Source organism: Tachypleus tridentatus, chromosome 3 (assembly GCF_004210375.1).
Source record: "Tachypleus tridentatus isolate NWPU-2018 chromosome 3, ASM421037v1, whole genome shotgun sequence".
NCBI lineage: Eukaryota > Metazoa > Arthropoda > Merostomata > Xiphosura > Limulidae > Tachypleus > Tachypleus tridentatus.
Genome location: NC_134827.1, coordinates 103,886,955 through 103,900,235, shown reverse-complemented (window position 1 = coordinate 103,900,235; position 13,281 = coordinate 103,886,955). Strand labels below are relative to the sequence as shown.

Here is a 13,281-nt window from a genome sequence, read left to right as displayed (position 1 = left end):
CTCTAGGGAATGAGAAGAACTGTGTTAATTTCTAGTTTAAAAGGTTAATGGTCAAGGTCCCGAGATTACTTTTCTAGGGAATGAGAAGAACTGTGTTAATTTCTAGTTTAAAAGGTTAATGGTCAAGGTCCCGAGTTTACTTTTCTAGGGAATGAGAAGAACTGTGTTAATTTCTAGTTTAAAAGGTTAATGGTCAAGGTCCCGAGTTTACTTCTCTAGGGAATGAGAAGAACTGTGTTAATTTCTAGTTTAAAAGGTTAATGGTCAAGGTCACGAGTTTACTTTTCTAGGGAATGAGAAGAACTGTGTTAATATCTAGTTTAAAAGGTTAATGGTCAAGGTCCCGAGATTACTTTTCTAGGGAATGAGAAGAACTGTGTTAATTTCTAGTTTAAAAGGTTAATGGTCAAGGTCCCGAGTTTACTTTTCTAGGGAATGAGAAGAACTGTGTTAATTTCTAGTTTAAAAGGTTAATGGTCAAGGTCCCGAGTTTACTTCTCTAGGGAATGAGAAGAACTGTGTTAATTTCTAGTTTAAAAGGTTAATGGTCAAGGTCCCGAGTTTACTTTTCTAGGGAATGAGAAGAACTGTGTTAATATCTAGTTTAAAAGGTTAATGGTCAAGGTCTCCTTTTCAAGAAATAGAAATTTAAGGTTTGTGGGAAAAGAAACTAACATAATTATAATGTACACGTAACAAAATAAGTTCAAGAGAACCTTTATTTTAACCAGTATTCCACCTATGCATCATCTTTAGGGTTAGTATGTGAAACGGTTTGATGTTGCAATAGTTATTAATTTATAAAATGACTGTAATTTCAAACTATTATGTACTAACCCTGCTGAAGTTCCAAAGAAAAGCTAAAAGTTCCCTGTGGTTTAGTTTTTGTTTCTAAATTTATTATCAAAATGTGTAAGTTCATTCAGCATGTACTGCATATTTTGAAAGACAACATTTTTGTGAAAACAGTAAACCTAAACCAAAACCACAAAAACTAATGGTTGAAGGATCAGCTATTCAGATGACAGCATTTGTCTTTCTCTTTTGGTGTTCTTTTGTTTTAGTTTATTATTATTTCAAACTTCTTATGATTTCATATATATATAACCTTTGCTGAAAATTGTTACTTAGCACAACAACTTTATTTGAAGCCAAGGTTTGAGACATTTAACAAAAAAATAAACTGTTGTTGTACTAAGACAAGAAAACTACTTTTTAAGATTTTCATGTATACGTTTTGATCCTACAGAGTCTTTTTTAGAAGAAGTGTGCCCACACAGCTGAAAGCATTTATATTATTTCATACTAAAATTGTGTACAGATATAATTGTCATTTATTTGTATGTTAATTTAGCTAAAATATGTGGTACATTTGTTTTGGTAAAAAAAATAATTTCATAATTACTCAATTTATGTCTGATGTTTGTTCTTACTGTGAAACGCTTTAACTGTTTTATAAACGTGTTGTTAAATGTGCATTTTTAAGTGGAAATTGAGGAACTGCAGGGAAGATTACGAGCATCGAGACAGCGGGTGTCTGACCTCGAAAAAGAAATCTCTACATTATCTAGTTCATCTCAGCAGTTAGAAAAGGTCGGTATATATACTTTATAGAGAATGCAGTATAGCACAGATTAACACTATGGTAAATTAATTTACAATTTTAAAGTATTTCAGATTTGTAAATATTGTTTACCCAGAATTGTTATTCCACAGAAATGTTCACATTATTTTTTGTTATTTGTGTGTATACTTATGTACATTCAGAATTACTACATAGTTCAACTGTTCTCGTAATTTCTTATAATAGATCAATTTCTGTATTCAAAGACTCACAATTTAGGCCTCTTGGGCAGCTCTTTAAATTTATCTGCAGTGGTCCTGTTACTTCATTTTAGTGTCTTTTTAAAACATCTTTTAATGAATCATTTTCATTTCTTGAAAAACTTGTATTATGGCATAAAGTATTCCCTGAATTATCAAGTTAACATTACCTGTAGCACTGACTGCATGTGTTTGTGTACAATGTCTGCTTTGCTAGGCTTGGTCATCATGCCACTGCTGTATACACTGTCTTTATCTCTCACTAATAGTACATCAGCTAATGAAGTGCTTGATAAGAAAGTAAATTTCAAAGAAAGAACCTTTCTGAAAAATAACTTTGGAATTTCTCACCTAATGTATCATGAAGTCAAAATAACTTTGGAATTTCTCACCTGATGTATCATGAAGTCACAAATACTAAATAATAAGTTTGTCCACTATATCATCTGGATCTTTGTTGTGCATCTTCTTATGAGATTGTAAGAAATATTTTTATACCCTCTACTGGAGCATTCCAATCAGTGTGACCCAATGGTCAGTATGCTGAACTGTGTATACAAGGATCTGTGGTTTGTCCACCCCTTGTTACTGAAAAAAAACTCCCCACTTTAGGGCCACAAGAATGATGGACACTTGTCGATTAGAGTAGGTTCACGTGATGGTTGCAGATAGTGTTAACAAAGTGCTTTCTGAGAGGTGTTGTTGACAAAGTGCTTTTACACTATATGGTAGGTGGTGGGTCCAGCAGACCTAAGCAGTGTGTGTAATACTAGAAGTATTCAGGTAGTGGGTTCAGTAGCCAAAACTATACCTAGATTACTAAAACCGTTCTTAACTTAATTTAGACAAGTACTCTAAAGGCCTTTATTACAAATGTAGCAACAATTTAATCACAAAATACCAAATGCCATGAAATTTCTAGTGTAATGTGCTTACTTATGTTAGTGTTTTATTAAGGGTATATCGTTATTATAAATTACAAAACATAAGTTTTTTTAAAATCAAACTTTGTTTATAGAAGCTTTTCAGATTCCAACCCTTCCTTTGTTTTTTCAAGTTTATATTATTATTATCAATTACCAGACATATGCATTGTAAAGTCAGTTTATTTATAGAATCTATGATTACAGAGTAGCAAGGAATCTTCCAAAGAAGTTGATAGGTTGAAGCTTGATTTGTACAAATTAAGGTAAGTTGAGAGGCTTTAATCATTGTATATTGATAATACAGTTATGTTCATTGTATATTGATAATACAGTTATGTTCATTAGGTCTTAACAGTCATTTTGCAATCCTAAGTGGTATAAAGCATCACTTTAATGTAATTTTTGTGTTGTTGGTTATAGTCCTAGTGAATCGTAAGTCTTGTGCTTTTGTTTAATTTTTATAGAACTTTCAAGCATAAATTTGTTTTTATTTATGTGGCAAATAGTTTGAATTGTAATTTTATGTTGAATTCCAATTGTTTTGTGGGAGGTATAGAATGCTTATTGTGAAAATATTGTTAAATATATATTATTTTATTGTTCACTTATTGCTTTGTTGGTATAATGTTTGTTACATTTTATCTTTTTTCTTTTCAGTAAATCAAACGAAGAGTTGAAACATCAGAACTCAGAGTTAGCAGAGAAACTTAATAAAAAGGTGGGAAGATTATACTTCAAACTGAAATTGAAAAGTGTATATTTAAATTAGGTTTACAATCTGCAAGTAATGGGACTGAAATCCATTGTCAACATGCTCACCCTTTCATGTTTGGGAACAATGTAATAGGATAATTAACCCCACTCTTTGTTGGTAAAGAGTAACCCACTAGTTGGTTGTGTTGACTGTCTTCCTTCCTCTAGTCAGTGACTTCAGAATTAGGAACTACAAGTGCAGGTAGGCAAGTAGCTGTATTTTAGGTGCAATAACAAACAAACTTAAAACGTTATTCCTGGCCCAAAATGATCTGCATCAGTTCTTTGGACATTAATCTCTGATGTAGGGTTCCCTGATGAGACAGCAGTAAGTTTATGCAATTAAAGTATTAAAATGCAGAGTTCACATATCCAAGGTGGACACAGTAGATACCCAGCATGGTGGCTTTGCCTTCAAACAAACAATACTTAAGTTGTTGAAAATACTGTGTGTGTATATATATATATATATATATACACACAACGAATAACATGGAATGGAAGTAAGAATATGGTGTTTGCAAGTTTTTAAGTTATCAGATGCCAAGATTCATAAATATACACCACATTTTCATACTGACATGTCCTTTGTTTAAGATGCTATGAAAGACACTTTGCTAAATGGAACAGTCATTTGTAAGTATATACTACTGTTGCCAACACTTGGGAAAGTATTAGTATTATTATCAGGAACTGGCTGCAATTATGGAGAAGGAAATAAGCAAGCCTGAAAAAGTGCCCCATGCTTGATAAATATGGTACAAATAACAAACAGCAGTCAGATGTTCAAATTTATATGACTGTCTGGTCAAACACCTGAAGAAAATGACATGAACCATCTTTTTTTTTCCAGGACTGAACAGTCAAACTTTGTGTTAGTGTCAGTTCACTTTTACTTGTCTCTCCTTATGGTCCATTTGTTTTATGTTGTAGATATTGCTGTAACTCTGGCTTCATTGAATTCTTGTTTGGATGTTATAGCTAATTTGAAAACTCTGTTCAGAGAACCTGAGGTCGCAACATCCTTGGGACAGTTAACCTTTAGGAGTTCTTGAAATCTTTAAATGAAGAAGCCTTCAGTTTATACCCATCTCAGATTTCCTGACCAGAGATTCCTTCTGGAAAATAAAACATAATTATCACAGGTTTATACAAAATGCATAAAACCATCTTTTAGCAGAGTACAATGGTTTGGAATGTACCTGTAATACCGTACATCGATGATGCCAATAGCAGTGTTAGTTCATTGCCTTAAAAGTTTAATCTATTTATAAGATAATGAAAAGCAAAATGTTTAGAAACTGATATTTATAAATAATCAACCAGTTGCTCGCTTATGCAGTTAGTTTGCTTAAACCATTACAAAAAGAATTTCATAACCTTTTAACATTTTTTAAACTTCTTGGGGAGCACTTTTTTAACAGCTTTCTATCAAATAAATGAATAAAGTTGTGATTATATTATGTATTTCAATGTAAATTGTTTATAGAGAAATTACTAAACTGTTAAGAGCACAAGTCTCAATATAATTAAAACTGTGCTGAGAGCTTGTTTTCAAATAAACGTTTTTTGAATCATAAAGTGTTAACTGATTGTTCTGATGACTAAATAATTTTATTTTTCTCATTAATATATCTGTATTCAGCTGGGACCTTGCCCAAGACTGAAAGAATTTATCTCAGGTTTGTGGATCAGGAAATATTTTTGTTGCTAAAATCTAAACTAACGCTTCTCGATGTCTCTTTCTATTCAGCTGGTAGAATGTCAAGACCTAGAGAAAGAATTGTCCGATGTCTCGAGTAAATTAGCCATGACAGAACTTCATGTGCAGCAAATCTCAAGCAGTGACTGTTTAGAGAACTCTCAGCAAATAGAAGAACTACATCACATAAAAATAAACCTGGAGAAAAAAGTGGCCGAGGTATGATTTTATTTGAAGTTGTTAAAAAAAACAAACAAACTTGGTTTACAATAACTTGAGACTGTAAAAGGTAAATTTGAAGAGAGCAATGAGATAAGACATAATTGTAATAGTTTTATTTTATTAACAAGTTAAGTGACTCTAGAGACATCCAAACAATCGTTCAGTTCTAACAAAGAATGGTGTAACCTAAATTCAGTCGTAATGTGTTGACTTTATTAAAGGCAACATAATGTTGATCAGCAAGTAAATATTGCATTAATTTAACATTTAACTTCTTACAGTGATCTCTTTTGAACGATTATTATTTTGTATTCTAAAGAAGGCTGATATGAGTATTAAAACTTTACAGAACAATTTTTTGACCTTCTTAAGGTATCTTCTTTGTTACCCTGAAGATGACCTAAGAAGGTCGAAATGTTATTCTGTACTTGAATAGTCTTAATACCCATACCAACTGTCTTTGTAAATACCTTTTTACTTCAAGTGGGTTTCTTGCCATCACAGATTATTATTGTAGTGCTCATATGAGGTAGTTGTAAAGGATCCAGATTTCCTAATTTGTTTCTTCGGGGTTAATATATATAATAATAGTAAAATATTTAGTTGTTTTTTGTAGAAATACATTTTGGCAAATCATTTCTCTTTCTTAGTATAAAGAATCATTTGAGAAACTGACAAAAGAGAAGGACCAGATGTCACAACACTACCAAGATTACACTCAAAAGTTGAGTCAAGAACTTACGTCTGTTAGAGATGAGGTAACGTAAGATTATTTAAAGTACTCGTTGCTAAAAATTGAAGTCTGAACTTAAACCACTTGTTAGCTTCTGAGACTCGTCTTAAGTTTTTCTGAGAGCACTTTTTATAAGCACGTTTAGTGGATTACCCATAACTTATGTAAGGGGGTATATTCCCCCTCAAATGGTGATAGCATTTTGAAAAAACCTTGGAAATTTAAAATACCTTTTGTTTTCCAGCTGAAATACCTGCTAATTGTACTATGCTATAATGTTAATTATATCTTGTATCTACAGGTTGATTGACCTGTTAATTTAATATTGTATAAGAACAACATTCATTGTTTGTTGTTAAATACAACCTTGATCCATAAATCAGTTTAGCTTGGTGTTAGTTATATTCTAATAGTATCACAGTTTCAGTTTAGTTAGGTGTTAGTTATGTTCTAATAGCATCACAGTTTCAGTTTAGCTGGGTGTTAGTCATGTCCTAATAGCATCACAGTTTCAGTTTAGCTGGGTGTTAGTCATGTCCTAATAGCATCACAGTTTCAGTTTAGCTGGGTGTTAGTATGTCCTAATAGCATCACAGTTTCAGTTTAGCTGGGTGTTAGTCATGTCCTAATAGCATCACAGTTTCAGTTTAGCTGGGTGTTAGTCATGTCCTAATAGCATCACAGTTTCAGTTTAGCTGGGTGTTAGTCATGTCCTAATAGCATCACAGTTTCAGTTTAGCTGGGTGTTAGTCATGTCCTAATAGCATCACAGTTTCAGTTTAGCTGGGTGTTAGTCATGTCCTAATAGCATCACAGTTTCAGTTTAGCTGGGTGTTAGTCATGTCCTAATAGCATCACAGTTTCAGTTTAGCTGGGTGTTAGTCATGTCCTAATAGCATCACAGTTTCAGTTTAGCTGGGTGTTAGTCATGTCCTAATAGCATCACAGTTTCAGTTTAGCTGGGTGTTAGTCATGTCCTAATAGCATCACAGTTTCAGTTTAGCTGGGTGTTAGTCATGTCCTAATAGCATCACAGTTTCAGTTTAGCTGGGTGTTAGTCATGTCCTAATAGCATCACAGTTTCAGTTTAGCTGGGTGTTAGTCATGTCCTAATAGCATCACAGTTTCAGTTTAGCTGGGTGTTAGTCATGTCCTAATAGCATCACAGTTTCAGTTTAGCTGGGTGTTAGTCATGTCCTAATAGTATCACAGTTTCAGTTTAGCTGGGTGTTAGTCATGTCCTAATAGTATCACAGTTTCAGTTTAGCTGGGTGTTAGTCATGTCCTAATAGTATCACAGTTTCAGTTTAGCTGGGTGTTAGTCATGTCCTAATAGTATCACAGTTTCAGTTTAGCTGGGTGTTAGTCATGTCCTAATAGTATCACAGTTTCAGTTTAGCTGGGTGTTAGTCATGTCCTAATAGTATCACAGTTTCAGTTTAGCTGGGTGTTAGTCATGTCCTAATAGTATCACAGTTTCAGTTTAGCTGGGTGTTAGTCATGTCCTAATAGCATCACAGTTTCAGTTTAGCTGGGTGTTAGTCATGTCCTAATAGCATCACAGTTTCAGTTTAGCTGGGTGTTAAATGTATCTTAGTTATAATGAAACATAACATTAAAGGACAACAAGGGACCTTTTCAGTCCTTCTATCTAGGTTGTCATTTTCACTAAATTAAATAGCTCAAAGCCACCCATTATTATTATTCAAATATTTATCAAGCTTTTCCATGAACTATTAACATTCACCATATCTTAAAACAACCCTTTCCAAAGGCCAACCACCTCTTTTTAAAAAAAATGAAGCTTAGCTGAAGATAATTCCTTCTTTGCTATAATTTATATTTATCCTCTTGTCTTATTGCGTTCACTGTTATCAAATAGATGATGCACCAACACACTGTTCTATTAGTAATCTTAAATACCTCGGTCGGATCACTCCGATGCTTCTTTCAAATGTTTTAGTTTATCCAGGTTTTAAATCTATCATAATAATAGGGTCTCAGTTTTGGTTTAGACAGATAAGAAATATATCCTAGTCAAAATTAAGTTTCAGTGTAGCTAACCAGTTAGATATGCCCTAATAATAACGATGTATCAGGAGTTTAAAGGTAATGAGATGAAAGATAGAACTTTGTAAGAATAACATACGGAGAATTTTAATCTGACTAGGTGTTATAATAATGCCATGCAAATTTTGGTTAAATGGTGTTAAATGTATCCTAGTAACAACGATGTATGGAGAGTTTCAGTTTAACTGGATGTGACACTGTGTGTGTGGGTATAGTGATGACATGTAGGATTTCAGACATTCAGTTTAACTGGATGTGACACAATGTGTGTGTGGGTATAGTGATGACATGTATAGTGGATGACATGTATAGTGATTTCAGACATTCCGTTTAACTGGATGTGACACAATGTGTGTGTGGGTATAGTGATGACATGTAGGATTTCAGACATTCAGTTTAACTGGATGTGACACAATGTGTGTGTGTGTGTGGGTATAGTGATGACATGTAGGATTTCAGACATTCAGTTTAACTGGATGTGACACAATGTGTGTGTGTGTGTGGGTATAGTATAGTGATGACATGTAGGATTTCAGACATTCAGTTTAACTGGATGTGACACAATGTGTGTGTGTGTGGGTATAGTGATGACATGTAGGATTTCAGACATTCAGTTTAACTGGATGTGACACAATGTGTGTGTGGGTATAGTGATGACATGTAGGATTTCATGTTTAACTGTGTGTGTGTGTGTGGGTATAGTGATGACATGTAGGATTTCAGACATTCAGTTTAACTGGATGTGACACAATGTGTGTGTGTGTGTATAGTGATGACATGTAGGATTTCAGACATTCAGTTTAACTGGATGTGACACAATGTGTGTGTGGGTATAGTGATGACATGTAGGATTTCAGACATTCAGTTTAACTGGATGTGACACAATGTGTGTGTGGGTATAGTGATGACATGTAGGATTTCAGACATTCAGTTTAACTGGATGTGACACAATGTGTGTGTGGGTATAGTGATGACATGTAGGATTTCAGACATTCAGTTTAACTGGATGTGACACAATGTGTGTGTGTGTGGGTATAGTGATGACATGTAGGATTTCAGACATTCAGTTTAACTGGATGTGACACAATGTGATGTGTAGTGACATGTGGTGACACAAAATGTGTGTGTGTGTGGGTAGTGATGACATGTAGGATTTCAGACATTCAGTTTAACTGGATGTGACACAATGTGTGTGTGTGGGTATAGTGATGACATGTAGGATTTCAGACATTCAGTTTAACTGGATGTGACACAATTGTGGGTATAGTGATGACATGTAGGATTTCAGACATTCAGTTTAACTGGATGTGACACAATGTGTGTGTGTGGACATGGGTATAGTGATGACATGTAGGATTTCAGACATTCAGTTTAACTGGATGTGACACAAACTGGATGTGAGATAGTGAGTGTGTGGGTATAGTGTGTGGGATTTCAGATATTCAGTATAGTGATGACATGTAGGATTTCAGACATTCAGTTTAACTGGATGTGACACAATGTGTGTGGGTATAGTGATGACATGTAGGATTTCAGACATTCAGTTTAACTGGATGTGACATGTGTGTGTGTGGGTAGGATTTCAGACATTCAGTTTAACTGGATGTGACACAATGACATGTAGGATTTCAGACATTCAGTTTAACTGGATGTGACACAATGTGTGTGTGTGGGTATAGTGATGACATGTAGGATTTCAGACATTCAGTTTAACTGGATGTGACACAATGTGTGTGTGTGTGGACATGTATAGTGATGACATGTAGGATTTCAGACATTCAGTTTAACTGGATGTGACACAATGTGTGTGTGGGTATAGTGATGTGTGGATGTGACACAATGTGTGTGGGTATAGTGATGACATGTAGGATTTCAGACATTCAGTTTAACTGGATGTGACACAATGTGTGTGTGGGTATAGTGATGACATGTAGGATTTCAGACATTCAGTTTAACTGGATGTGACACAATGTGTGTGTATAGTGATGACATGTAGGATTTCAGTGTTTAACTGACATGTGTGTGTGATATAGTGATGACATGTAGGATTTCAGACATTCAGTTTAACTGGATGTGACACAATGGATGATGTGACAGACATTCAGTGTGTGTGTGTGTGTGGGTATAGTGATGACATGTAGGATTTCAGACATTCAGTTTAACTGGATGTGACACAATGTGTGTGTGTGTATAGTGATATAGTGATGACATGTAGGATTTCAGACATTCAGTTTAACTGGATGTGACACAATGTGTGTGTGTGTGATGGGTATAGTGTGACACAATGTGTGTGTGGGTATAGTGATGACATGTAGGATTTCAGACATTCAGTTTAACTGGATGTGACACAGACATTCAGTGTGTGTGTGTGTGTGGGTATAGTGATGACATGTAGGATTTCAGACATTCAGTTTAACTGGATGTGACACAATGTGTGTGTGGGTATAGTGATGACATGTAGGATTTCAGACATTCAGTTTAACTGGATGTGACACAATGTGTGTGTGTGGGTATAGTGATGACATGTAGGATTTCAGACATTCAGTTTAACTGGATGTGACACAAATGTGTGTGGGTATAGTGATGACATGTGGATGACATGTTTAACTGGATGTGACAGACATTGTGTATAGTGAACATGTAGGATTTCAGACATTCAGTTTAACTGGATGTGACACAATGTGTGTGTGTGGGTATAGTGATGACATGTAGGATTTCAGACATTCAGTTTAACTGGATGTGACACGGATGACATGTAGGATTTCAGACATTCAGTTTAACTGGATGTGACACAATGTGTGTGGGTATAGTGATGACATGTAGGATTTCAGACATTCAGTTTAACTGGATGTGACACAATGTGTGTATAGTGATGACATGTAGGATTTCAGACATTCAGTTTAACTGGATGTGACACAATGTGTGTGTGGGTATAGTGATGACATGTAGGATTTCAGACATTCAGTTTAACAGTTTAACTGGATGTGACACAGTTTAACTGGATGTGTGTGTGTGTGGGTATAGTGATGACATGTAGGATTTCAGACATTCAGTTTAACTGGATGTGACACAATGTGTGTGTGGGTGTGATGACATGTAGGATTTCAGACATTCAGTTTAACTGGATGTGATAGTGACATGTAGGATTTCAGACATTCAGTTTAACTGGATGTGACACAATGTGTGTGTGGGTATAGTGATGACATGTAGGATTTCAGACATTCAGTTTAACTGGATGTGACACAATGTGTGTGTGGGTATAGTGATGACATGTAGGATTTCAGACATTCAGTTTAACTGGATGTGACACGATGTGTGTGTGGGTATAGTGATGACATGTAGGATTTCAGACATTCAGTTTAACTGGATGTGACACAATGTGTGTGTGGGTATAGTGATGACATGTAGGATTTCAGACATTCAGTTTAACTGGATGTGACACGATGTGTGTGTGGGTATAGTGATGACATGTAGGATTTCAGACATTCAGTTTAACTGGATGTGACACGGATGTGTGTGTGGGTGTGGGTATAGTGATGACATGTAGGATTTCAGACATTCAGTTTAACTGGATGTGACACAATGTGTGTGTGTGGGTATAGTGATGACATGTAGGATTTCAGACATTCAGTTTAACTGGATGTGACACAATGTGTGTGTGTGTATAGTGGTATGACATGTTTACATGTGTGTGTGGGGTATAGTGATTTCAGACATTCAGTTTAACTGGATGTGACACAATGTGTGTGTGTGTGTGGGTATAGTGATGACATGTAGGATTTCAGACATTCAGTTTAACTGGATGTGACACAATGTGTGTGTGTGGGTATAGTGATGACATGTAGGATTTCAGACATTCAGTTTAACTGGATGTGACACAATGTGTGTGTGTGGGTATAGTGATGACATGTAGGATTTCAGACATTCAGTTTAACTGGATGTGACACAATGTGTGTGTGTGTGTGGGTATAGTGATGACATGTAGGATTTCAGACATTCAGTTTAACTGGATGTGACACAATGTGTGTGTGGGTATAGTGATGACATGTAGGATTTCAGACATTCAGTTTAACTGTATGTGACACAATGTGTGTGTGTGTGTGTGTACAGTGATGACATGTAGGATTTCAGTTAGGTGACAATGATTTTGAGTTATTTTAAATTTGTTACTAATGTGTGAAGAAACTTAAGAAACGAACCATTAAATTATTTTAGCTGAAACAAGCCATGACTGAAAGAGATGGTCTTGCTAAAGAAAAGTCTTTATTATCAGAAAGACTTGAACTTCTGGAAGAAGGTCAAAGTGAGTAATGTCAGTTTATCAGTTTAACTTCAGTTAAAATATACATTAGTCATTACAGAAAGACAGTAAGTGAATAGATGTTTGTATATGATATAAAGCTTGTTTGTAAACTTGTTTTATTTTACACAAATTTGAATGTTGTGTCTTTACATCAAAAATAAACAATAATTGCCTGCCCTTGTGGTATTGCAATCACCACCAGCTATTTCATGTGCAGAATATACCACAGTGAGGCATATAGTTTTGTTTTATGTGGGGAAAAAAAAACAAGGGAGAATTGGAAGTTGCATTTCTCCAAGTCCTGTTGTTACGACCGTTTGAAACATTCACCGCTGTTTGGACAATATCGTGTCACGACAAGGTTACGTCTGTGTACACACATTAACATCTGAACCAATTGCTGTAACAAAGGGAAAAGTAAGTTAGTGAAACACAGACACAACCTAGAGAAATCACACTTTGGGAATGCTGTGCTAGTGAAACACTTGTCACCCTGTACATGTATTAATAAATACCTGAAAGACACCACATACCATGTTGGTGAAACACTTGTCACCCTGTACATGTATTAATAAATACCTGAAAGACACCGCATCCCAGTCACAATAACAAAACAATGTCTCGGCATTAAAATATTGGTAAGAGAATGCGAAGGCCATCAATGATCATTGTTATTGGTGGGAACAGACTTAAGCTAAGGGGTAACATACTAAAATAAGGGGTGAGTGGAATTAGAGTTTGTGTTATT

At 35.0% G+C, this 13,281-nt stretch overlaps 1 protein-coding gene across 4 annotated transcripts in view; it reads left to right on the top strand.

Annotated features, from left to right (window-relative positions):
* LOC143247651 (golgin subfamily A member 2-like) overlaps nucleotides 1-13,281 on the top strand; it is a 42,097-nt gene that overhangs the window by 14,211 nt on the left and 14,605 nt on the right. For all 4 annotated transcript variants that reach the window (XM_076496024.1, XM_076496023.1, XM_076496025.1 and 1 more), the window contains exons 7-12: nucleotides 1,487-1,593; nucleotides 2,955-3,013; nucleotides 3,408-3,468; nucleotides 5,257-5,424; nucleotides 6,078-6,185; nucleotides 12,446-12,533. In XM_076496024.1, the coding sequence (XP_076352139.1) occupies nucleotides 1,487-1,593; nucleotides 2,955-3,013; nucleotides 3,408-3,468; nucleotides 5,257-5,424; nucleotides 6,078-6,185; nucleotides 12,446-12,533 (591 nt within the window). The remainder of the gene's footprint in view (nucleotides 1-1,486; nucleotides 1,594-2,954; nucleotides 3,014-3,407; nucleotides 3,469-5,256; nucleotides 5,425-6,077; nucleotides 6,186-12,445; nucleotides 12,534-13,281) is intronic.